The sequence below is a fragment of the Cuculus canorus genome, chromosome 6, assembly GCF_017976375.1.
Source record: "Cuculus canorus isolate bCucCan1 chromosome 6, bCucCan1.pri, whole genome shotgun sequence".
Classification (NCBI taxonomy): Eukaryota; Metazoa; Chordata; class Aves; order Cuculiformes; family Cuculidae; genus Cuculus; species Cuculus canorus.
Window position 1 is genome coordinate 40,891,803 of NC_071406.1, and position 24,194 is coordinate 40,915,996.

Consider the following 24,194-nt stretch of genomic DNA (forward strand, 5'->3'; position numbering starts at 1 on the left):
AGGCACAGACCCCCAGGGACTGTTCTCCCACGGCTGAAGCATCACCAGCGATGGTCCAAGAGGTCTCTCCTGACTCCGGAGAGATCTCCCACCTTTTGACGGGATCCCAGCTGTGTCCACAACTGGGTATCCTCCTCGCAGACCCTGACACACTTATGGAAGCCACCACAGAGTCTACGCCGCTTCAACACAGTTACCGCCAACACTCAAACATCCAAGAGAAAACCGTTTAGGTTAAAAGAATCTGTGCTACTGCCTAATTGAAGGGTGAGGTTATTTAGCTGGCTGGTTATATAATTTCTCCTATAATACAGTGGAATTTCCTTTCCTAAAAATATTCTACTTTTCCCAAGATTTGCCTTCAGAACATCTTTACGAAAGGAGCACATAACTCTTCTACCTGAAATCTGCGCGACAGCCCGGTTGCCATTCTTTCTCAAACATCACTCTCAGCTTTACAAGAGGAAGGTGGTCCAAAAGAGAGCATTAAATTGTGTATAGAAAATATTTTCAGTTAGGAAAAAAAACCAGCTCGGAAACGGAACATGCACTGAGAACTTAACGGCGGCGAATCTGCTCACCGCGTATTCGAAACGTGGTGGCTTGGTTTTGGGATACAAATGCCCTCGATGCTTCGGGGGAAAAGCAGGCAGCTATAGCACCTGGGGGACCACAAGCTGCAATTCCCGAAGCCCCACCGCATCCCCTTGTAGAGGTGTAAAGCTCGTGAGCACCAAGACACAGCGGGCTTCACAGCGTCCCCGTCAGCTGCACATTAGATGGGTCGTCCCATCGCTGGAGGACCACCCGTTAAGTACCAAAGCTCAGGGAGTTGCCTGGGAGTGACGGAGAAATAGCAATTCTAACAGACACCGTTCCTCAATTAAAAAACAAATTAGAATTACCCCATTATGAAGAGAATCAGCTGTAGAATTACTCCGCTGCAGCCAGCCGAGGCTGGCTGGAGAAAGACTCCACCCCCCCAAAATAATCTACGCAGTAACGAAGTACAAAATGAGAACACCACCAAATAGGAAAAGCTGGTCGATATTCTTGTGCTTCTACCTCGAGGCTCATTTTTCTTCCACAATTTGATGATTTTACATCAAAATCTGTAATTTTGTTTCTTTTGTTTTTTTTTTCCCCCCCCTTCAATTAACCAGATTACGTTTTTTCCTTCACATTTTGCCCACATACATTTTGTTTAGCAATCGCTACGTCCTTCCCATTTGTATGCCAAAGGAAATCCAGAGCCCCAAGGAAGAACACCACTGAAGGCTTGGGAAAAACATAAGAGCAGGTAGATTTGCAAATTACTATGCTGTGTGCACCTCACTGCCTTCACATAATTGCTCCTCTGCCATCGAATTCAGTTGAGTTTTCAACTTTCCCCGTGATCTACCCTTCCCCCATCCTCACATTGCCATATGCCACTCGAAAAAAAATCCCTTTTCCGCCTGCCAAAAACCGCACAGCCTGCTTCCCCGTGCCAGCATCATAGTTTGTGGAAAATAGGAGAAGCTGGGATCTGCCCGGTAATACCGAAATAATCAAATCAAGTATTAAAACTTGGAATTCAAATGAACTGTCCAGGCTACTTTCACAAGCCATTTTTCTTCCCGAAAGCAGCCAAGTTGGGAGTCAAGTGCAGCCATGCCCTGCCCGCCGCCGTGAAGGCTATCAATTCTGAACTTAATCAAATCTGATCTTCTCACAGCCAGACCGGGGCTTTTTGTCTTGGCTTGTGAAAGCTTCGTGACTTCTGGAGTAAAATATATTTACAGCGCTGAGAAACAGCCTCCTTTTCCTTTCTAAAAGCTCTCGTACACCTTTTTCTTTTTTTTTTCCCAATGCCAAATGTGCCATCATCTCCCTCTGATATGATCCTCAAAGTCTTGCGACGGAAACAAGAGTTCACTGCTGGGAATATTTTCAATGTACAATGATCTGCAGCCCACAGATCCTAACTAGTTGCACATTATTTAGTTCACATCCATTACAGTTTATAAATTAACAGAGATGTCATTTTCTGTACAAAAAAAAAAAAAAAATCAATGCATATTTATGTTTTTTTTTTATTCAAATAGATTTTACATACATATAATCTAGAGACACAATACAAAAATCTGTATAAGTTAGGCAACGCATCACAGGAGTGACCAAAAACTCAACACATTTACCTTGGCAAAATGACAGAACCTATTTCTGCTGGCAGAAAAAAATATTAGCCTTTAATGCGTTTATTAATTTCACTAACGGTACTTGAAATGTTTTTCCTTAGCGGTATTCATTATTCCTTTTTATGTTTCATAGTTACTCTTATTTATTTTTTCCATTTTGTTTTTACACCAAGGAGACTGCAGTCAAATAACACTCAGCAACTCATTTCCTCTCTTTGGACTGAAAAATTAAACAGATACTAAATTATGACAGTGAATTTAGAAAGGAGGGCTCCAAGGGCTTGAAAGAACATGTCTGAGATAATATGATGCTTCTAAGAATATTGCAATCACATCCAAGCAATCACCGAAGCGTGCCATGTAACTACCTCCTCAGCTAATATGCTTTTTTCTCCGTGATGACTAATCATGTTCTATTAAACAGCGGTAATGCTGGAAGAACTCAACTATACAAGTGTAATGAAGCCAGTATTCTCCCCGGACAGATTAGCTACAACTGATTTGACACATACCATCATAGGAGCTTCAAACCTGACAAACTCTGTGCTTGCTTCTGATTTATGCCGTCAAGCTCTTCAGAGAAGAGAATGAAATCCAGGCGTCGCGTTTGGTAGAGGTGAAATGTACTGATGTGCTTAACTGTCAGTTACGGAAAGTCACCATCTCTCCTTCCTTCTCCTCTCGCTCGCCTCTCCCTCCGCCCCTTCCCTCCACGCTCGGGGAGCCGGCGTGTCCCCCCCACCCAGGGACGACCGCTCTCCCATGGTCCCGGTGCCACGCGCGGCGTGTCCTGCTCAACCCACGCGCTCTTGCCCGCTTGTTTCCATCATTCGAGAGCTGTCATTGAAACAACTGCTTTCTCTGCAGCCCCTTTTGCTCCTTCTCATCCCCTCGTGCCGTTTCCGGATGGGAAAGGGATGTACCGAAGGGAAAAGGGAAAAGGAGAGTTACCAGACTCACAGAGCAGAGCTGTGATGGGGATGGAGGAATATGAGGCTGCGGATGTAATTCAGGTCAGCGACTACACGAGTGAGCTCCTCAGATGATGGTGGGCATCCTTCCACTGCTGTTGTTCCGGTTATTGTTCTTCCTGGACAAGTTTGGAGTGGCCATGAGGACAAAGCGCTCATCAGGGCAGCCGTACTGCAGGAGAACGTCAATGCACTCCTGGCTGGGGGCCTGACGGGCGTAGGCCAACGCCGTGTTCCCATGGGCATCGCGTGCCATCACATCGACACCGTACTATGGAAAAAAGACAGGTGCTGTTGGAAGCCGCGGTGCCAACGAAGCGTTAAAACAGAGAGAGTGGTCTTGGGACAGATCTCTTCGAATTTAACCGAGTTAAAGATATGAGCCTGACAACGTGAGGAGCGTTGAGTCACGCACATTAAGGTTTCTACAGGGACAGGCTCATGGCTTCAATCTGCCATGAACTGTGCTGTTTCAAACAGGGAGATCTCTTCTTCCACATTTTCTACGCAGACAGCAGACAGGCAGAAAGGTACCTTTTTATCTTTTGAGAGCATGCAAAGAGGAACCTCCAGACTTGGACCACCAGCAAAGGCTTTGTGGAATCTGCAGGTGGAGGTTTGGAACATCCTGCTGAGGGGCGCAGCCACGTAAAAGCCAACCCAGCCACCCCCCTCCCCTGGACACCACCAGTACTCACCCAAATCAAGAGCTGCACTAACACCACGTTTCCTTTCCTGCACGCCAAGTGGAGGGCAGTGCGCCCATCACCGTCTCCGCAGGTCTCATTCACCTCTTCCCGAGTCCCGTGGGCGAGGAGCAGGATGACGGTCCGCAAGTCCTCCTCGGCTGTAGCCCTCAGGAGATGCTGGCCCAAAGAAAGCTCCAGGCACTGCAGCGGGGCAAGGAAGAGCTTCTGCTCATATTTTGCACGTATCCAGCGCTCTTTTTCTTCCCTAAAGAAGGCAGAAGAGATGGGTTATAAAATCACAGAATGGTTTGGGTTGAGACCTTAAAACTCATCCAGTTCCAACCTCCCCGCCACGGGGCAGGGACACCTCCCCCTCCATTTCAGTGCCTCTCCCTGGTGGCAGTTTGGCTCTTGTTATGCTAGCAAACAGCGCTTATCCAAAAGGAAAACTGTTCCCCCTTCACATTTTTGACAAGGAAGCCCCCATGCAACATTCATCCCAACCGCATCTTTGTAGTGATATTTGCGTCACCCGTCTCATCTTTACATCACGGCAACGCCCGAGATCCCCCTTGGTGGATGCTGTGCCTACAGGGTCCTAACAGCACAACAGCCAGGAGGTCTTCAACAAACCCAGGCTGCCTTGAGGATCGGCAAGACATGGGCGCAGAAGCCCTCACCGAAGTCAACAGGCAGCCTACGCCCACGTTGGGGTTAAGGTGGGCTGCGAAATACACTACCGAAAACACATCAAATTTCTGTATTTAAGCCCAGAAGTAACCAAGCACTGGGCTTGCATTTCAGATAGGAGAGGAAGCCCTGAAAGATACAGCCTGGCTTGCAGGGGTGCTTTTTCCTTCTGCAAGCGGCGTCGTTTCCAGTGCAAAAGGCACAGGGATGGTTCCTCTGCTTGTTTTTTCCAAAATGCAAACCACCAAAACAATACTTTAAAGCCCCATTTCCTCCCGATACGCCAAAGAACCATCAAAAGCTTTCTGGATGATATTAGGTTACAGGAAAACAAGGGCTACAAACAAGTCCCTCAAGTCTCCATTAAAAAAATTACCATACAATTACATGATCTAAGAGATGTCACCCCAGACAAAGCGTCCTTTGGAAGCACCTCAGGTAATCTGTCCAGCCTGTGAAAACCATAGTGCATCACCTAAGCCACCAACTGGTCACCGCTGACAGATTTTTCTCCTCTGGAGTACAAAAGGCAAAGCTCTGTTTACACCTTTCAGCCCTGTTTACACTACTCTCTGTAATCTAGTGTCAGGTTAGCCCTAATCTGTTTTTAAATACTTATGTAAACAGATCCTTCCAACAGCAAATCTGGATTAGTTTTGCATCATTTCCTGGTACATGCGGAGTGACCTTGCCCTGACCTCCTGGGATGCTTTCAGGCACCGCTTCCCAAAGCATGCCCTCCTCTACCCCACCACCATTCACCTTACAAACAGGTCCCAGGCTTTTTTTTTTTTCAGAGGAAAAATGCAAACAGAAAATTAACACAAAGAGTGCTTCATTTAAATCAAACCTTTGAATGACTCCTGCGAGCTAAAAGACACACCAAAAAAAAACCACCAACAAACCCTCCAAACATCTGGGGAGCTGCAAATTAACCTTTGATGGCAGGATCTGATAAACAGAGTATGATTTCAGGTATTCCAGATGGAGAGGAGGAAGAAAAGGACCTCTGTTAGCGTTGCATCCTTAACTCATGGCTTTTGTGTCCGTATTTTTTTGAAGGTAAAAAAAAAAGCACAGCCGGTTCAATGAGGATAAAGTAACATTTACACGCAATTATTTACAATAAAATGGGCATTTCTGCAACACTTCGAGGTCCAGTAACCATCCAGTGCTATCTTTGAGAACGTTTAGTAAAGCTTTCATATGTTTCTTAATACATAGAGTCTACAAATGACCGCCCTCTCCTCCAGATGATCTTTTGAGAGATGGTTGCTGCTGCGGTCACCACAGCTTGAAGTCTCTTTCTGCTTAGAAAAAAAAAGCTGTTTTACACATCTCCCACTTCTAACCACAATTCACAGATTTACGGCTTCAAGTTGCGCCAGGGCAGGTTCAGATTGAACATTTGGAAACATTTCTTCACCAAAAGGGTTCTTAGGAACAGCTGCTCAGGGAGGTGGTGGAGTCACCACCTCTGGTGGGGTCTAAACGATGGGCAGATGAGGTGCTCAGGGATCTGGTTTGGTAATGGACAGGTATGGTTGGACTCGATGATCTCAAAGGTCTTTTCCAAACTAGTGATTCTATGATTGCATTGTGACAGCGAGCTACAGTGCGTACCAGAACAGAAGCAATAAACGCCAAGTTCAGGCAGAGGCTTTCCAAGCTTTACAAATCCATTGGCACGAACTTCACATTTGCCGCGCATGGAGCATGGGAGCAGACAAAGGCAATCCTGCTGCTCCTGGAAGGCTGCAAGAGTGCAGGAGAGACGCCGACAACCTGATCATGCTCAGGTTTAATTGAACCTAACCCTGCTTAAAAATGAACCTAACCCCAGGGAAAAAGAAGATGCTGCCGCCTGTGTTAGTGATGGGCAGGATGCAAACGGTCCTTCCTTTAGGGTCAAGTAACTCGTAAATGCTCTGCATTAACACCAACTATCCGCTCCAGTCAGGATCTACCCCTACACCAGAGAAAACACGTTGAAGAGCTGGGCAGCAGCTCAGGAGACACGGAGTCCCTCAGAAGATGCTGTGGTGTGCCTGGCCAGAGCAGGACCCCGCAGCCAGCAGCAGCCTCTGCCACCGCGCTAAGCTCACCCAGAAGATCAACCTTCAGAGGTGGTTCTTTCACCTCACTTCAGTTTCCCTTTTCAGAAAACCTGCCTCGTTTTTCTTGCCTGCAATGGCCAACAAAAGACTCAATCCGTTAAGGCCAGACTCCACCTTTGGAGTGACATTAGGCATTATGGTGGGAACACAGCAAACATTGGGAAAGGAAAAAGAAAGGTAAAGGTGTTTTAAAAGCCTCAGACATTTGGGGGCAGCGTGGCACTGACATGAGCTATCAAATGAGATCTTACTCAACTGCACCAACTGGGCACAAGAAACATATGTCGTTTGGGTGTTCTGGTAAAAAACGATACTTTATCATAGAAAAGCACACTTGCCCACTCCTCGTGGATGGCGAAAAAGCAGAAGGACTGTTTCTCAATGAGTATCTAGAAAGCCAACACCCATGGACAACCTCCCCACACCTCTGGCACAAACCATTTCATTAAGAACGAGAAGTCCTGGGGACTTCTCTGGAAGACAGCTGCAGCTCTGCTGCTCACATTCATCTTGGAAATCCCGACAAGACGACATAAATACTGTAATTGTTTCTCTGATGCACCAGTTTCACTTCTGGGATCTACGGCTTGTCTTCATTGAGGTTTCATTTCCCCCAAGGAAGGCCAGTCCAAGAGCAGAGTTGTCAGCAGTAGATCACTTAACCTCACGGCAGTTCCCCGGAGGACCACTGTTCACATCCCCTGTTAGCTAATGAGCTAAAAAATGAATTATTGGAGCGGTCAGCAATAAGCAGGAAGAGGAGGCACAGTGTTTCATTTCAGCCAGCGCTGACATACCTTTAAATAAATCAACTGAATAAGAGTATGAGGAAATGTGAGGAAGAGCAACTCATCAGGAGAAAGACACCCAACCAACCCCTAAAAATAAAGGAAACATACATCGGTGAGTAAATACTTTCCTCGTTTTCTTCCCTTAGCTGTAATCCTGGTAACTTCCACTCTGAATGACCCCCTCAGCAGTTTCAGTTGTAGCTGTCAAAGCCAACACCAGACTCTTTTGCTGAACTTCTAACATCCAGCAGAGTCCTTTCCTCAGGACTAGATTAAAGCCAATATGTTGGAGAGGGAACATCATCTATTGCTCGGATGATCCTGATGACACCTAACGCTGGAGGACGTGTGAGCTGCCGGTGTCCTTACATTGGAGGGGGGAAGGTTTAGACTAGATATCATGAAGAAACGCTTCACAGGGAGGGAGGTGAGGCAAAGGCAGAGGTTGCTCAGGGAAGTGATTGCTGCCCCATTCCTGGAGGTGTTCAAGGCCAGGTTGGATGGGCTTTAATCAACGGGATCCAGTGGGAGGCGTCCCTGCCGTGGAAGGGGGTGGAACTGGATGATCCTTAAGGTCCCTTCTGACCCAAACCACCCTGTGATTCCTCATACGTACTGAAAGGATTCCTATTTTCTCCAGTGATCATGCCAGTTGTTATTTTTCCAATGCGCAAATGAATTAATAAACTCCTACATAAACTTAGAGAAAGGAGAAATATAGTTATAAGACCTGACTTTGAGCCTTTTGGTTCTGCAGCTAAACATTCAAACCCAGGCAGCTGCTGCAAACTTCAAACCTCACTGGTTATACAAGGGCCAAACACAATAGAGTACAACTGCAAAATACTCTGTGGTTCCAGGAGAAGAAGAAGCCACTAAGCCTTGGCCAACCAGTCCCACCAAGCTCTTTGCTCCTGCAGAAGCCTCCATCCCTAGCGAACTCTCAGTACACAGTGGTGTGAATAATGAAATCTCTGCCACGGCAGCGATACTGTACGTAGGTAAAGGGTTATTAGAAACAGATGAAAATTTCAGTTCTCAGTTTATTTTGATCTAATTAGGTGCTTGCTTCTCAAGATAATGTCCAATTATTTAAATTACTCTGCCAGCCACATCACATCATTATTATCTAGAAACATAAATACCGGGCACTGTAAGGGGGGAGGGCTAACCACGTAGCACGAGAGAACAGAAAAAGCAGACTTGCTTAGAGCACAGCTCCACTCCAGGAGTTACGCTGTATTCTCCACTTACGGGTTTGCATCAGAGATCACACACAGAATCACAGAATCACAAGGTTGGAAAGGACCCACTGGATCATCGAGTCCAACCATTCCTAACACTCCCTAAACCATGTCCCTCAGCACTTCATCCACCCGTTCCTTAAACACCTCCAGGGAAGGCGACTCGACCCCCTCCCTGGGCAGCTGTTCCAGTGCCGATGACTCTTACTGTGAAGAATTTTTTTCTGATATCCATCCTGAACCTCCCCTGACGGAGCTTCAGGCCATTCCCCCTTGTCCTGTCCCGTGTCCCTTGGGAGAAGAGCCCAGCTCCCTCCTCTCCACAACCTCCTTTCAGGTAGTTGTAGAGAGCAATAAGGTCTCCCCTCAGCCTCTTCTTCTCCAGGCTAAACAACCCCAGCTCTCTCAGCCGCTCCTCGTCAGACTTGTTCTCCAGCCCCTCACCAGCTTCGTTGCTCTTCTCTGGACACACTCCAGAGCCTCAACATCCTTCTTGTGGTGAGGGGTCCAGAACTGAACACAGTATTCGAGGTGCGGTCTCACCAGTGCTGAGTACAGAGGGAGAATCACCTCCCTGGACCTGCTGGTGACCCCATTTCTGATCCAAGCCAAGATGCCATTGGCCTTCTTGGCCCCCTGGGCACACTGCTGGCTCATGGTCAGTCAGCTGTCAACCAGCACCCCCAGGTCCTTCTCCTCCATGCAGCTCTCCAGCCACTCTTCCCCCAGATGCTCACTCAGGAGCCCACACCCTACACTGCTCAGCCCCGTGGAGTGCACGGCGTGGTTAAACGTGTGCAGTTTCACACTCGATGCAGACTGAGCAGGAGCCTTGTACCGCCGGTATCGATTCCCCATCCTACTCCTCCCCGTTCCCGCTCACCTCTGCCTTCAACTTCGAATCACAGAATGCCCCCTGAATTGGAAGGGGCCCACAAGGATCATTGAGTCCAACTCCCGTCCCTGCGAAGGACAACCCCAACGTTCACACTGTGGGTCTTAAGGGCGTTGCTCAAATGCTTCTTCATCGAGTCCAGCTCCTGTCACAACCCCGACATTAACAACACGTGCCTTGGGGTGTTGTCCAAACACTTCTGGAATAGTCAGGCTTGGTGCTGTGACTGCTTCCCTGGGGAGCTGCTCCAGCGCTCCACCACTCTGTGGGGCAAGAACCTCTTCCCAATATCCAACCTAACCCTCCCTTGTTCCTCTCATGGACTAGGAAAGGGAGGCAAACAAGAAAATGATGTGCACAGCAGAAATCCAGGCTGTGTTCATACGGGGCTTTGCAGACACCACCACGTGGACAGAGGGCCTGAGAACTTGCCATCGAAACTCAACAGCTTCAGCGCAAAAGCAGCCCTGCTCTTACTAAAGGGATAACGAGGATGATAAAGATGTGCCACCCGCTCTTTATCTAAAATCATCGTTTGTTAAAAGGCTCGATGAAATTCTGAAAGGTCACATTAAAACCGTCACGGACAGGAGGTATTTACCGTGGCTGAGCATTGATTTCTCACCAGCAGAAATACCAAGCGGCCTCGGTGCAGGCATTTTGAAGGGAAGTTTTATCCTCCACATCTCGGACAATACTAAAACACTCCTGATTTTTCTAATCTTTTCTTCTCTTTCACTAAAGAAAGTACTTGCGTTACTGCCTCTAAATGGTCTCTCTCGTGTCGTTGTGCAGGCGCCGTGCCCGCCTGTTGCCATTTCTGGTTGCTCACTGAAGTACAACCGTTTAGCGCAGTAGTAACCTGGCCAGCTCAGCAGGAGCACTGCCAAATTTCCTCTCCTGTTGGCCAGCTGACAAGGTTAATGTGTCTCTTCCAAGAAAATGAAGTAAATCTAACCCCTGTCCCTCCCAAACTCCTGGAGAGGCCCAGAATGTATCGTTAGCTTCATGGTCCGGCATACAAGAACCATGTATCATCTCACGACCGGTGCCGGGCAGCCGGCTGAGCCCAGGATTGCTGTTTAAACACACCCCTTCGACACCCGATAAACCGCATTGCTTTGGGTCGAGTCGGCGATGCAACGTTGTGATGCGTAAAAGAGAAACACCGAGGTGGGAGAGGGGAGGGGGGAACGGGACTGAAACGTTGGGAAAGGTTCATGATGTTTTTAATTGCAACGAGCAAAGCGCGGAGAAGAGAAGGCAAGAAGAAAGGGCTAGCAGCAAGGAATTTCCAAAGCGTCTTCCTGCCCCAAGCAAAGCAGGAACTGGGAGGAGAGGCATGGAAGAGGAGCCGGGAACAATATGCTGAGAAAACACAGGGGCTTCCTCTCTCTGCAGGAGAAGACCCCACTCTATTGCAAAGTAAGTGCTTAGCAGTTGACTGCTTCCTAGCATGCATGCCTTCTCTCCCCGGCTGCGTTGCTAAGGGGGAAGGCGCACAAGCCCACCGAGGATATATAGGTCCCTGGCAAACAAGAGGGCTCCAGACAGCAAACAAAGACCAATGGGTATTTATTCCTTAATTACAAAAAGCTTGTAAGAAACAGGGCCACTGTAAATCCCACCTGCTGCGGAAAAGGAGGCAAAGGACCAAGATTTATGTCCGCTGGGGCAAAGAGGAAATAAATATCTCTCTGGCTCCTGATCAATATTATGAGTGTTTTGCCAACCTACAGGGTGTTTTATGAGCTGTAAGGACAGAAAGGGATCATTAATAATTAAATAAAGTCAACCTATTAAGCTTATTACATCTTACAAGTTAAACATCCCTGATGGGTGAAGAGCAGCCCTATAGGGAGGCTGCAGATAAGCCAACCTGCATCTTGTCTTGGACTCTGGACCAGGGCTCTCCAGGCGAGCAGAGCAGTAGTCCAGCTTGGAAATGATTTAATTACTGCCTTTGCTAAGGCAGTAAATCACCTGGCTGAGGACAGAGTCCAGCCTGCTGTCAAATCCACAAAGTTTGGTCCTCCAGCAAGGACAGACAGAGAGTCAGAATTCAATGCCATAAAAATATTCAAGTGACTTCTCCTACCATCAGATGTGTTCAAGAAACCAAATCAAAACACCAGCCTCAGTGCAGGAAGGACATGGATCTGTTAAGAGTCCAGAAGAGGACAGACGAGGCTTTGAGCAACCTGATCCAGTGGGAGGTGTCCCTGCCCATGGCAGAGGGTTGGCAGTCGATAGGCTTTAAGGTCCCTTCCAACCCAAACCATTCTATGATTCTATGAAAAGACACAAATAAAGGCTGTTTCCTGTCAGAAGCATGCCCAAAGTCCCTCACACTGTCAGAGATCTGTCTCCTGAAGTCCACAAGTCAGGATCTTCTCCACCATCAGCTCTACCACTACATTTTTCAGTTTTTCTTTTGCAGCTTTGTGTTTGAGGAAAAAAAAAAGCCCTACTGTGCATGACAGACAAGAGATCGCTCATACGTACAAAGCTGAATGTGCTTCTCAAATTAGTCGTGTCTTGCACGACACTTACTGGGATAATCATCATTTGGATTCAGCAGAGCTTCTCCACTTTCTTTGCCCTCTTCTGACAGTATCGTGTACGTGGAGATCCAAAATAGCTGTTATTTCTGCCCTTCTCAGTTGGCCTTCCAGTGATGCCACTGAGAAACCAGCAGCTCTGCCTTAGGTGTTAACACACCTGCAGGTTTTTTACTGTACAATATTAATTATCAGCCTGGCCGAGACATGAAGGTTTTCCTACTTCAGGCTTTTAGATAAATATCCTGCAACTGTGGGCTCTGATATATCAGATAAAATTACAGTAAACTTATGTTTTCATTGTACAACACTATTTAATAATTTTTAAGGTACACTCAGTAAAATATCATAGAACGGTTTGAGTTGGAAGGGACCTTAAAGATCATCCAGTCCCAACCCACTGCCATGGGTAGGGAAACGTCCCACTGCATCAGATTGCTCCAAGCCCCATCCAACGTGGCCTTGAACACCTCCAGGGATGGGGTGTCCACAGCTTTCCTGGGCAACCTGGGCCAGGGCCTCCCCACCCTCGCACGGAAACATTTCTTCCTAAGATCTCATCTCGATGTCCCCTCTTCCAGCTTAAAATCATTCCCCTTCATCCTATCCCTGCCCTCCCTGACCAAGCGCCCCCTCTCCAGCTTTCCTGTAGGCTTCCTCCAAGTACTGGAAGGTCTCTACAAGGTGTCTCCTGAGCCTTCTCCAGGCTGAAGAAGCCCAACTCTCTCAGCCTGTCCTCACACAGGAGGTGCTGCAGCCTTCTAATCATCAAATCCATCACAGCTGAGGTTTACCCTCTATGAAGTTAAGCAAAGGTATGTGACACGCAACAGCAGGGAATACTGCAGATACTAAGAAAGGCTTATTAAGTTGAGAATAAAATCCTAAGTGTGACAACTCGAAAGCCCTGCAAGCTGGTTAAATCTTTTCTCAATACAAATTGAAGCCTTTTTTTTTTTTGTTCCGTGCCAACTATTTGAAATGAACACAGTCCCTCGAGATTTAACAAAAACCTTGAAGGTTGCCACAAATTGTACTTTTCCGCTAACCCCCAAAGCCCCAGAATTTTTTTACACAGCGCTGCCAGCAACATTAGGAAGGAAAAATACTTAACTCTAAGGATTTTAAACACTTACCTTGGTGAAAACAATTAAAAAAGCACTGTGAATAGCGGAGGGAGATGGGTTTCTTCTAAGATGTGCAAGGAGAGACCTTATGAGAATATGGAATATAACACTCACGAACAACCGCTCCTTCCTACCCACCCTCCGCTGACCAAGAGAGAAACTACTGAACTAATGGTCTGATTCCTTTCATAGAATCTTTTTTTTGAAGACAGGTGGAAGAGGCGCTCAGGGATCCGGTTTAGTAGTGGGCAGGTGCGGTTGCACTCCATGATCTCGAAGGTCTTTTCCAACCAAACAATTCTATGATTCTCTGATTACCTAATGAAAACCGAAGGCTGTTCTACGACAGCAGCACGGAAATGCAAAAACTAAGGAGTATATTTGCTTCTTGCTTGTTTGCGGTAATACATCTATACATAGGCAGAGAATAGTAATTGCAAACACACACCTAATGCATTTCATTATTCATGTGTAACCATACTTAACCTGATGTCTTAAGTGTATAAATCAAATTGCATTGTGCCAGTACCTAAACACAGACTGGAAATTTCAATTTACAATTTGATGTACAATTACTCAGGCTGGAAGATTCTGTTAAATTTGCAATTTGCTAATGCTAATTTCGCCTATAGGAAAGCTATACTTGATGCAATAGCATTTGGAATCACAGAATCACAGAATCACCAGGTTGGAAAGGACCCATTGGATCATCGAGTCCAACCATTCCTAACACTCCCTAAACCATGTCCCTCAGCACTTCATCCACCCGTTCCTTAAACACCTCCAGGGAAGGCGACTCGACCCCCTCCCTGGGCAGCTGTTCCAGTGCCGATGACTCTTTCTGTGAAGAATTTTTTTCTGATATCCAACCTGAACCTCCCCTGGCGGAGCTTCAGGCCATTCCCTCTTGTCCTGTCCCCTGTCCCTTGGGAGCAGAGCCCAGCTCCCTCCTCTCCACAACCTCCTTTCAGGTAGCTGTAGAGAGTAATAAGGTCTCCTCTCAGCCTCCTCTTCTCCAGGCTAAACAACCCCAGCTCTCTCAGCCGCTCCTCGTACGACTTGAGAATATAGCTCAAGAAATCACTACATCTCTTTTCCCCCCTTTTTAAAGGAAAAAAACATGAAAATTCCATACGAAATCAATTCTCACACAAAAAGCGGAAGTAGTTTTGAACATTTAAAGGAACTAAAAATGACCTATTGGGAAACGCTTTGTGGAAACGAAGGCAGTCTGATATCTTGGTTATTTATGTCTAAAAACCTGACTATTTCCACCACAAACCGGGTTTCTGCTCTCATATTCCTATTAGAAGAAGCTCTTGCACAGTATTCAAAGCAGGGGGGTAAGTGACATGCAAATATTTCAATGCATAAATCTCAATAATCTGTGCCAGGTGAGAGACGGAGCGAGGTAGCCAAGTGAGGTTCCCACAGCCCCTGAGTAATGTGCCATGTAACAGGGACGTACATCAGCGCTGCGCTTCCCAGCGGCTCCTCCCGCGACGCGACTATCACAGCGCATTAAGGATACCATAACAGTCGCTGATGTGATCTGCTTTGGAACGTATCACATCATAAACAGATGAGAGAAGAGAAATGGGGCTTTTCCTCTGCTCAGAGTGCTGTAAAGTGGAGAAGTAGCAGAACTGTGAGTGCACCGACACCTTATAAATAACGAGGGGGGGGACGATGGGGAACCCTCTGAGGTCTACCCAAAGGGCTGTCAGACTTGCAGTGGAGACACTAAAGAGACCTCAAATGAAGATCATATAGAATGGTTTGGGTTGGAAGGGACCTCAAAGTCCATCCAGTTCCACCCCCCTGCCATGGGCAGGGACACCTCCCACTGGATCAGGGGCTCAAAGCTCCATCCAACCTGGCCTTGAACCCCTCCAGGGATGGGGCAGCCACCGCTGCTCTGGGCACCCTGGGCCACGGCCTCACCATCTTCACTGCGGAGAATTTCTTCCTAATGTCCAATCTAAATCTTCCCCCCTCCAATTTAAAGCCATTCCCCCTCGTCCTGTCACTCTGTGCCCTTCTGAAGGCGAATGCAATCCTTACCCAACGATTGGAAACTGGAAGAGGACAGTGTAATCACAACGCTTCACAAAGACCTCCAAACATTTTCTCGACAATGTTGATCCTTTGTTACTAATTACTCCTGAGCAACCCAATAGTTTGGTTCTCAAGGAACAACAAGAGCCCTTTCAGGGAGCTTCAATATTATCTTAATTCCAGCAGAAGCAATAAGATGATGCTCTTCGGAGTATTTGGAAAAAATCCCTTCAACATTACACAGAATTTATATAAGACATAAAAGAGAAAATACAAGTAATAAACATTGCATTTGAGCATAGACTGCAGAGAAAAGCACATTTGGAGCAGCAAGCGAATAAACCCAAATGCTTGTTCTGTGCTATCCAGTAGTGGAAGGCAGGTGTTTTTGCAGCTTGAAGTTTAGAGGGCTGGGAAGTACCTGGACCATCCCCACCGGGCAGCCTTTATGAGCAACCTGTCCCTGCTCATGGCAAGGGCATTGGAACCGGATGATCTTCAAGGTCATTTCCAACCCAAACCATTCTTTGATTCTATGACCCACATTCTTCAGATCCTACAGGGACCTCTCTGCTGTCCAACTCTTCTCTAGTGACTTGGGAATCTTCCCCTCTCCTTCCAGCATCTTATCAGCAATCCCAATATACCCCATACCCTCCTATTCCCCTCTGACACACCTTCCATTCTCCACCAAGACACAGAATCATAGATTCATTAAAGTTGTGAAAGACCTCTAAGATCATCAAATCTAACCATCGACACACCACTACCGCACCCACTAAACCATGTCCTGAAGTACCACATCTACACCTTTTTATCTAATATCTTTGCCGGTCCTCTATGCCACCTCTAACAGTGACTTCTTCAGCTGCTTTGGCTGCCTCTTACATCTCACCGATGCTAAGAACTCTACAGAAATTCCTAACGTCACCAGACTCTTCCATTAGTTGAATTTTTTCATGTCTATTTTTATTCAGTAAAAATGATACTTGTCTTGGTAAGTCAGACGTCCGTTCAGCAAGTGACAGGACTTCCCTCCACCTCAGTTTTAGTGGGCTGAAGGTGTTTGATGTCTTCCTAAACCCACAAATGATATCTAGTTTAAAAAAGGCTCTTGGAAAAGGAAAGGAGATGAAGAATTAACTTGAGTAACTAAGACTGAAAAAAAGAAAAAGAAAACTCCTGAGCAGTTAACACCCACAGAAATCCATGAAGTTTCCTCCGTACCTAAGAAGCGAAACCTTGGTGTTAGTATTTGGGTTGCCCACTTTCAACAATGGGACGTGCAACATTGGGGTTACCCAAATGTGCCCCAAAAGTCAAGATTAGAAATGGACTCAGCTTTCAAAAGACACTCGAGTGCTCAAGTACTGCTGAGGCATTTCTAATTGTGCACCTCTGACTATTAATCACTTGCAAACCTCTAGGCTTTTATGATTTACAAGCCATACGGTTGGTGCTTAACAGTGGGAAACCCGCATAAAACCTGACAGCAAAGAAAATCCGCACCGGAGACGCCTGCCAAAAGTGACAGCAAGTTCCACTTGGAGAGCACCTCCGGAGAGAGGTGTGCTGGGATTTAAAAGCTGTGTGCTAAAATTTAAGCCAGAATTAAAGCCTCTTGCCCAAGCGCTCTCAGTGCCTAAGTGCCCTCTCTCTCTTTCAGCTCCTTTCCCTGCAAATCCCTCTTCAGGACACATTTGGAAATTATTTAAAAGAGATAAAATAGCCCTAATCTGTTCCCAATTAGAAGAAACATGTGAATATTATTTTCTAATTTGTGACTCAATCTTAAAAGCAAAGCCACTCAAATAATTACAGCAGCTCCTGAATATTTCTATTGTGCTCCTAAAAAAAAAATGAATAGCGGGTACGTCCTCTTCTGCCCGACGTGCCCCAGGGCTGAACGTATCAATAAGGACATCAAAGCCCTGAACGTGAACTGCCAAAAACCTGTAATTTCTGGTTTGTGGCAGCTGCAGCCCAAGGGCTGCCAAACTGATTAGTACCCTCCTAATGGGCTTTGTGCAACTTGGGTTTGCTGCAAGGAGGTGGGAAGGAGGAACAAGCCAAGGATGGTAGAAGTTGAATAGCGAACACACGGCATTCAAGTTGCCCACTACAGAAGTGACCCATTTCCAGCCGGCTGCTGATCATAGAATCAGGGAGTTGTTAAGGTTGGAAAAGACCTCTAAGATCATCAACTCAAATGATGTACAAGCTCTAAGCCAGGATTTATAAAAGCGGTGATGTAGGCTTCTTTTTAAAACCCAGACGCGGTGCGACTTGAGTGACTAACTCATGAAAATCGGTAATTTCCTGGTGGTTAGCAGGAGAAGACCCGCCAATGGGAAAGCAGAAGCTGCTAATAAATTTATAGTGCGTTATATGCCAATTAGACCCCTTCAGCCCTTCAAGAGGCAGCGCCACCAATCAGGTTATCACGCCACAAATGTACTCTTTAGAGCTGATCTCATCACAAATCAATCCTGCATTTAAAGTGCAATTCTCATTAGTATTACCCAGGAATGCACTTGTGAAACAATGCAAGTGGGTATTTTTCTTCTCCCCTCTAAGTGCCCTTCCCCAACGCCTCGCGCACTGCTATTTGCTTCTCGTACACAGTCACGTCTGAACTTCAAATGGTAAATAATCATTTTGAATATCACATTAATTCTGCATCGAACCAGATTTATTACACACGTCATACTCGGGAGTTTCACCGTCATTCACAAGCCAGCCGTGAACCTCTTCGTTAAATTACATCCTTGTATCTGACCATGCACCATGCAATATTCTATCAATACCGTGTCTCAAAGCAGGTTCCACAGATTCCCACCCCGTGACACCCACAAGTGCATCCGACGCTGCTCATTTGGGCATTCAGAAAAAAAGGAAGAATAGAGAAGCAGAGAGAAATAAACAGTCTGTGTGGTTTTGCGTCTTCAGTATATGCACCGATTTCCATTAGACCTCTCGCCACAGCTCAAATATCTCAGTGCTTACATTCCATGCAACAACACTACGTTTTGGATGCGTTGCAAAGCGAGTTTACCTTAATTTTCTGCTCAATAAGGCTAGAAACCGACTTCAGTTCATAGGATCACAGAACACCTTGAGTTGGAAGAGACCCAGAGGGCAGCCTGTGTCGGTACAAACACGCCTCAGGGTCAGGAAAACAAGGCAACCAGGAATCTCCCTTTCTTTTCCTTCTCAAACCAGCTCTGGGCCTCAGAGAAACGCACCCAGAAACCCAACCCAACCGTAGGTGGCCTCTGCATATTTCCATTCAAAACAACTTCAAATCTGTTCTGATTGAGCTAAACGCTTTGTGATTTGCTCTCATCAGCTGCCACAGCATGAGAACGAGTACCAGACAACTGTCGACTGTAGTTGTTTTGGCTCTGAGCATTTTGAAACACGTTTCTGAGGGCTCGGAAAAAGGGTCATAGGATCTTCTGACTTTTTGACAAGAACAACAAATCACCACGGTCTTTCACAGCACTTTGTTCCCCTCCTTCTATACTGGGATGCCCAAAAGCATCAAGACATGATAGCCAGGGCTGGAAGCTTTTTGGGAAATGGATCATCTTTAGGGTCCCTTCCAACCCAAAGCATTCTATGATTCTCTGACGTAAGGAACAGGATCTTTCCAATGCAATAATTGCCAAAGCCACCTTCATTTCCTTGCTCCTTCTCACGCGCAGTCAGGTAAGCTCATTGTTCGTCATGATAGGACCAAAGTTTACTTACCAAACTGATCCCTGCCCCCATTCATTTTAAATTTTGTGGAGCCTCTTCACAAAGAAAACCCTTAAGAAGAGGAGTGTGCAATGCCCCAGCCTTGGGCTGTCACCTGCATCTTATTTCTACTTAACCTCTTAAATAACATTGGAATTCACTTTGTCCCCTGATGGGCACTGTAATGAGAACCACCTGTCAATCACGGCTCCATTAGCCTGGACAGACTTTCACTTCCTGAAACAATTTATTGGATTCCCAGAAGCGAATGGACCTTCTTCCTTTTGAGCCGGGTTTTTTTTGGGGGGAGCTATTCAGCGGGAGCGGGTCTCCCTTCTGTTCCTGCTGAGCGGGCATTGTTTCCCCCGTTTGCTCATGAAAACGGTTTCCTGAGTTGACCAACCTCTTCTTGTTCCGGGCAGGCCGAATGTTTGCCAAAAACTTCTTTCGACTGCTCAGTTGACCGGCGCTACACAAAACCCACCAGCTGTTTCCAGCCACTGGGGCAGGGGGAGAAGCCAATCGGATTGTTAACCCCTTCCCAACAACAACCCTCCGCAGAAGGCGGCCTGGCTGCGTTGGGTGGGTGGTTGCACGTGGAGAGCGAAAGGAACGTGAGCCCATCGTCCTTAGGCAGTGCGACTCCGAGGCAGCTCCTTCTTACTTAGGAAAGAAATATCAGCTCTTATTTAGCGTGAAAACCAAACGTAATTTTGTTTTCTTCTTCCTTTCTCTTGGTTACACTCAAATTGCAGCTCCAAGAGAAAATCTTACTAATAGAGGCTAAAAACCACTTTCGTTGAAACATTATCTTTAAAGGGGTATTTTCATTCCCCTGAACGTGTGCAGTCCTTACGAGGTTCGTTTGCAAGGCGCCTATGTCTTTCGATGAGATAATAAAATGTATTTTGTTTAAAAAATAGTTCCATTTCCCCCCAAAGGAATTTAAATGGTCAGTTAATCTTTCTGCTTCAGAACAACCCACTGAGTAAATAAAAGAGGGCTGAGGATTATATAAACTGATTTTTTTGGGTTTTTTTTTTGTTCTAACACTGGTCTCAAAGACTTAAATACAACCATACCTGAGCAGAGTCTCCACGTCCCTTTTAGTATAAATCACTTTAACTTTTAGCCTGGGAAAAAAACCAAGATGGAAACAAGATGGTGGCTATCTCCAGCCTTCTGTGATTCCGAAGTCAACAGTAAATGGGGGGACTCGTTAGTGCCACAGTGATCCAATCAGGATGAAATTATGCAGTCATGTAAGAAATAATATCTATTAGGCTAATTTAATCAACGAATACTTTACAGATGAATTAGAATGCAGAATCCAATTATTTCAAACATTTGCATTGTCAGCCGCTGCGGTTTTGAAGGGGTGGAAGGGCGGAAGAGGAAAGTTTAAGGATCCTTTTAAGGCGAGGGCGGTTGGGCTGTATTTACAGCAGGAGAGCTTCTAACAGCAGCAAACTGACAACCACAATCAGCCCCTTCCGCGGCTCAGAGGGCTCGCGCCCCGGCGCCTCTAATCTAACCCCTCTCCGCGGCTCCTGGGGCACCTTCCTCTGGGATATTGGTCTGGACAGCTTGATTTGCCGTTTTCAGCGGCTGATAATTACTGTCTCAAGTCTTGATAATTCCCCCTTGCCAGTCATCCCTTTAAAAGGTGGCGTACGCTCTGATTACAATAGGTCTTTTTTCACTCGGAAGCAAAGATGCGGACATGGGTTGGTGCAAAATACCCCGGCGCTGCGGAATTCCAGTGATCGCACGTAGTATCTATTCCCCTTGAAAAGAAAGAACTCTGCTTGCAACGCCAAGTGAAGGGAAATGGTTCGCATGTACTTTCTACTAGAAGGGGAAATAAGTTTAAAACGCAGTTTCATTCAAATTGAGGACAATTTCATTCAAAGGAGAGGAGAAAAAGAGGGCTACAAGTACACACAAATCCTATCCTTGATCCAGCACAACTCAACATCTACTTTGTCAATGCTTTGCCAAATCACAAAAGGATCACAATGTCCACCAGAAGACCATCATTCCTCCACCAAGAAGACTTCTGGATTAGGTCCTTGCCACAGAAAAAAAAAAGACACAACGAATTCCACATCTACGGCCTCTCTGTGGAGGGTTTTCTTCTGAACCCACTGGAATCAGTGTTTCATTGAGAAATACAGCAGCCGCTCTCCAGCTGAGGAGCGTCATGACAAGTCTCATCGCCAGTCAAAGTTCAAGGTGGGCCCAAGTCCCCCCAGCCCTTCTCAAGAACCAATGAAACATCTTATACACATCTACATGGCCGGTTTCATCGCACGGGGCCCGCCCACTGCATTACCTATCAGAGCAGTTATGTCAAGAACTGAAGAGAGCAAACCAGCTTGTTTTGCTCAAGTCTACAGGATAAGAATTACTTCCCCTCCCTCTCTCATCATTAATAGACAAGCTGCTCCCGAACACGATTTTGGGGAAGCGATCGTGTCCCTGTATTTGGTGCTGCTGAGGCTGCACCTTGAATCCCGTCTTCAGTTTTGGGCCCCCAAGTAAAAGAAAGATATTGAGCTGCTGGAGTGTGTCCAGAAGAGAGCAGCGAGGTTGGTGAAGGGTCTGGAGAACAAGACTTATGAGGAGAGGCTGAGGGAACTGGAGAGGCTGTTAGACCTGGAGAAGAAGACGCTGAGGAGATACCTTATTGCTCTCTACAATTACCTGAAAGGAAGTTGAGCAAGGTGGATGCTGGTCTCTTTAACCAAGTAACAACTGATAAGAAGAAATGGCCTCAAGTTGCACCAGAGGAGGTTTAGTTTGGATATTAGGAAAAAATTCTTTACTGAAAGAGTGGTGAAGCATTGGCAGAGGCCGCCCAGGGCAGTGGTGGAGTCACCACCCCCGGAGAGGTTAAAAGATCTGTAGATGTGGTGCTTCAAGATATGGTTTGGTGCCTATATTGGTATTGTTCTGCTGGTTGGGCTTGATGATATTAAAGGTCTTTTCCAACCTTAATGATTCTATGATTCTATACCAGCCTGCACAGAAGAGAGTAAGGCTAGAAGAAAATAAGTCTTTAACTATCTCCAGGACTACGTTCCACAGAGAGCTGAATGAGCTTCACGCCGCAGCTTATCCTAAACCAAATCATACTACACTGTTGGTGCACGTCTTTCTTTTGAATGTTTGAGCAACACCACAAAGGGTGGAGAAAACCTCGTGCCTGTTGCAGGATGGAGGTGCCCCACTGCTCCATAAGGTCTGAGCTGCGATTCCCAACACACTCGCGATCTAAACATTTTTCTGCCCTGTCATCTGGAGCGGTTAATGGATTCCCTCATCGACTGGCTCTTGCTTATTTGAACATTTAATGCTCTCCCGATGCCCAAATTATGCCTGTTTCATGTGATGGATTAGCACAGAGTACAGCAGTGACAATTTTCTGCAATCTGTGGAATATCAAATTTTCATTACTTCAGGAGGAAAAAGTAAAGTTATAAGTAAACTGTTTTGATTGATAAGAAGCAGAGGAATACTTAATACAGTGGTTCATCGGAAGCCTTGATGAATGCCTGGCAGGACCATGATGAGTCTTCACAGAAGACATGCAATAGCTCTAGGAGGATTTAAGATATTTATTGCTCAAATAAAACAAAAGCAAGTGAGATGAGAAGGTGAAGTAGCACAGGGTGACTGCAATCTGCTTATCAAGACCAAGTGCAATTCTAGTCTTTCCAGAGCAAAAACAAACTAATTTTCCAGCTTGCCTATAGAAGAACACTGAAGGTTACTTTAGGAATTTCAGACGATGCCTTTCTTCAGTGAGGAACCAAGGACCGCTCCAGAGTCAGGTTTTCATTGCAGATATCTTCTAGTTAACGGTGGCAGTTTTTCGACTCTCGGGCCATAAATTATTTCACAGAATCATAGAATGGTTTAGATTGGAAGGGATTTTAAAGATTATCCAGTTCCAAGCCCTTTGCTTTTAAAGATAAAGACACGAGATTACTCTCTACAACTGCCTGAAAGGAGGTTGTGGAGAGGAGGGAGCTGGGTTCTTCTCCCAAGTGACAGGGGACAGGACTAGGGGGAATGGCCTGAAGCTCCGCCAGGGGAGGTTCAGGTTGGATATCAGAAAAAAATTCTTCACAGTAAGAGTCATTGGGCACTGGAACAGCTGCCCAGGGAGGGGGTCGAGTCGCCTTCCCTGGAGGTGTTTAAGGAACGGGTGGATGAAGTGCTGAGGGACATGGTTTAGGGAGTGTTAGGAATGGTTGGACTCGATGATCCAATGGGTCCTTTCCAACCTGGTGATTCTGTGATTCTGTGAGATCCCCACAGGCCCCACTCCTTCCAGCCACATCCCTTCCAGCTATGAGACTATTGACTTCAAGCTGAGAACGGTTTTCCAGAAGGAGCGTTCTTAGCATGGTGACCTGACTGCTACCTGCTGAAGTCGATGTCTGGTACTCACTTTTGCTCCAAAGGAAGGTGCAGAGCTTCCCTGAAGCTGCTTTCTTATCAATTACAAATCTCTCTTATTCAGGACTTTGATGGCAATAACATGTCAACAATCCTCTTGTGATGGTAGAAGCAGATGTGACCCCTCCACTCTGAAACAGCAGCTAAACTGCAACGTGTGAAAATCCCTGGAGCTTCTCCTGACTGCGGGCACGGAAGGGGCTTCGTATTGAAAGCATCTTCCCCAAACAGTTCAGCCTAAGGGAATCTTCTGAGAGATACAAGGAAGAAAAAAAAGCCACCAGTGAAGAGCACGATGCATCTGAAGGGAGGGTTGCATCAGAAGCGCCTTCTCCTCCTTCAGAAAAGGAAGCTCCCAGCCCACAGAACTGTTTTGCTATTAAAAAGGCACAGTTACAGTGAAGGGAAGAGAGCTTTTATTTCCAGTTTACTCTTACTGGCTGGGGTTGATGGATGTTTTGGACAGAAGAGTCTGAAAGGAGGCTTTATGACCCGAGATGATTAAAACAGTTGTCTTGAGCGGAGTTTGTTGATTCTGAAAAGAAGTAGGGGAAGACTCCAACTAATCCATCAGCAATCTACCGCTGGCAGACAGAGGCACTGATTAGAAATGACAGCTCTGCAACAGGTTTGCAATCTGAGCGCAGTAAAACTAGCGAGCGG

At 46.3% G+C, this 24,194-nt stretch overlaps 1 protein-coding gene across 9 annotated transcripts in view; it reads right to left on the reverse strand.

Moving 5' to 3' along the window:
* Positions 1–2,319: 2,319 nt before the first annotated feature.
* Positions 2,320–24,194, reverse strand: part of AGAP1 (ArfGAP with GTPase domain, ankyrin repeat and PH domain 1) — a 390,099-nt gene continuing 368,224 nt past the window's right edge. For all 9 annotated transcript variants that reach the window (XM_054069546.1, XM_054069540.1, XM_054069538.1 and 6 more), the window contains 2 exons: positions 3,850–4,105; positions 2,320–3,422 (listed from right to left, as the gene is read on the reverse strand). In XM_054069546.1, the coding sequence (XP_053925521.1) occupies positions 3,219–3,422; positions 3,850–4,105 (460 nt within the window). In that variant the 3' untranslated portion in view covers positions 2,320–3,218. The remainder of the gene's footprint in view (positions 3,423–3,849; positions 4,106–24,194) is intronic.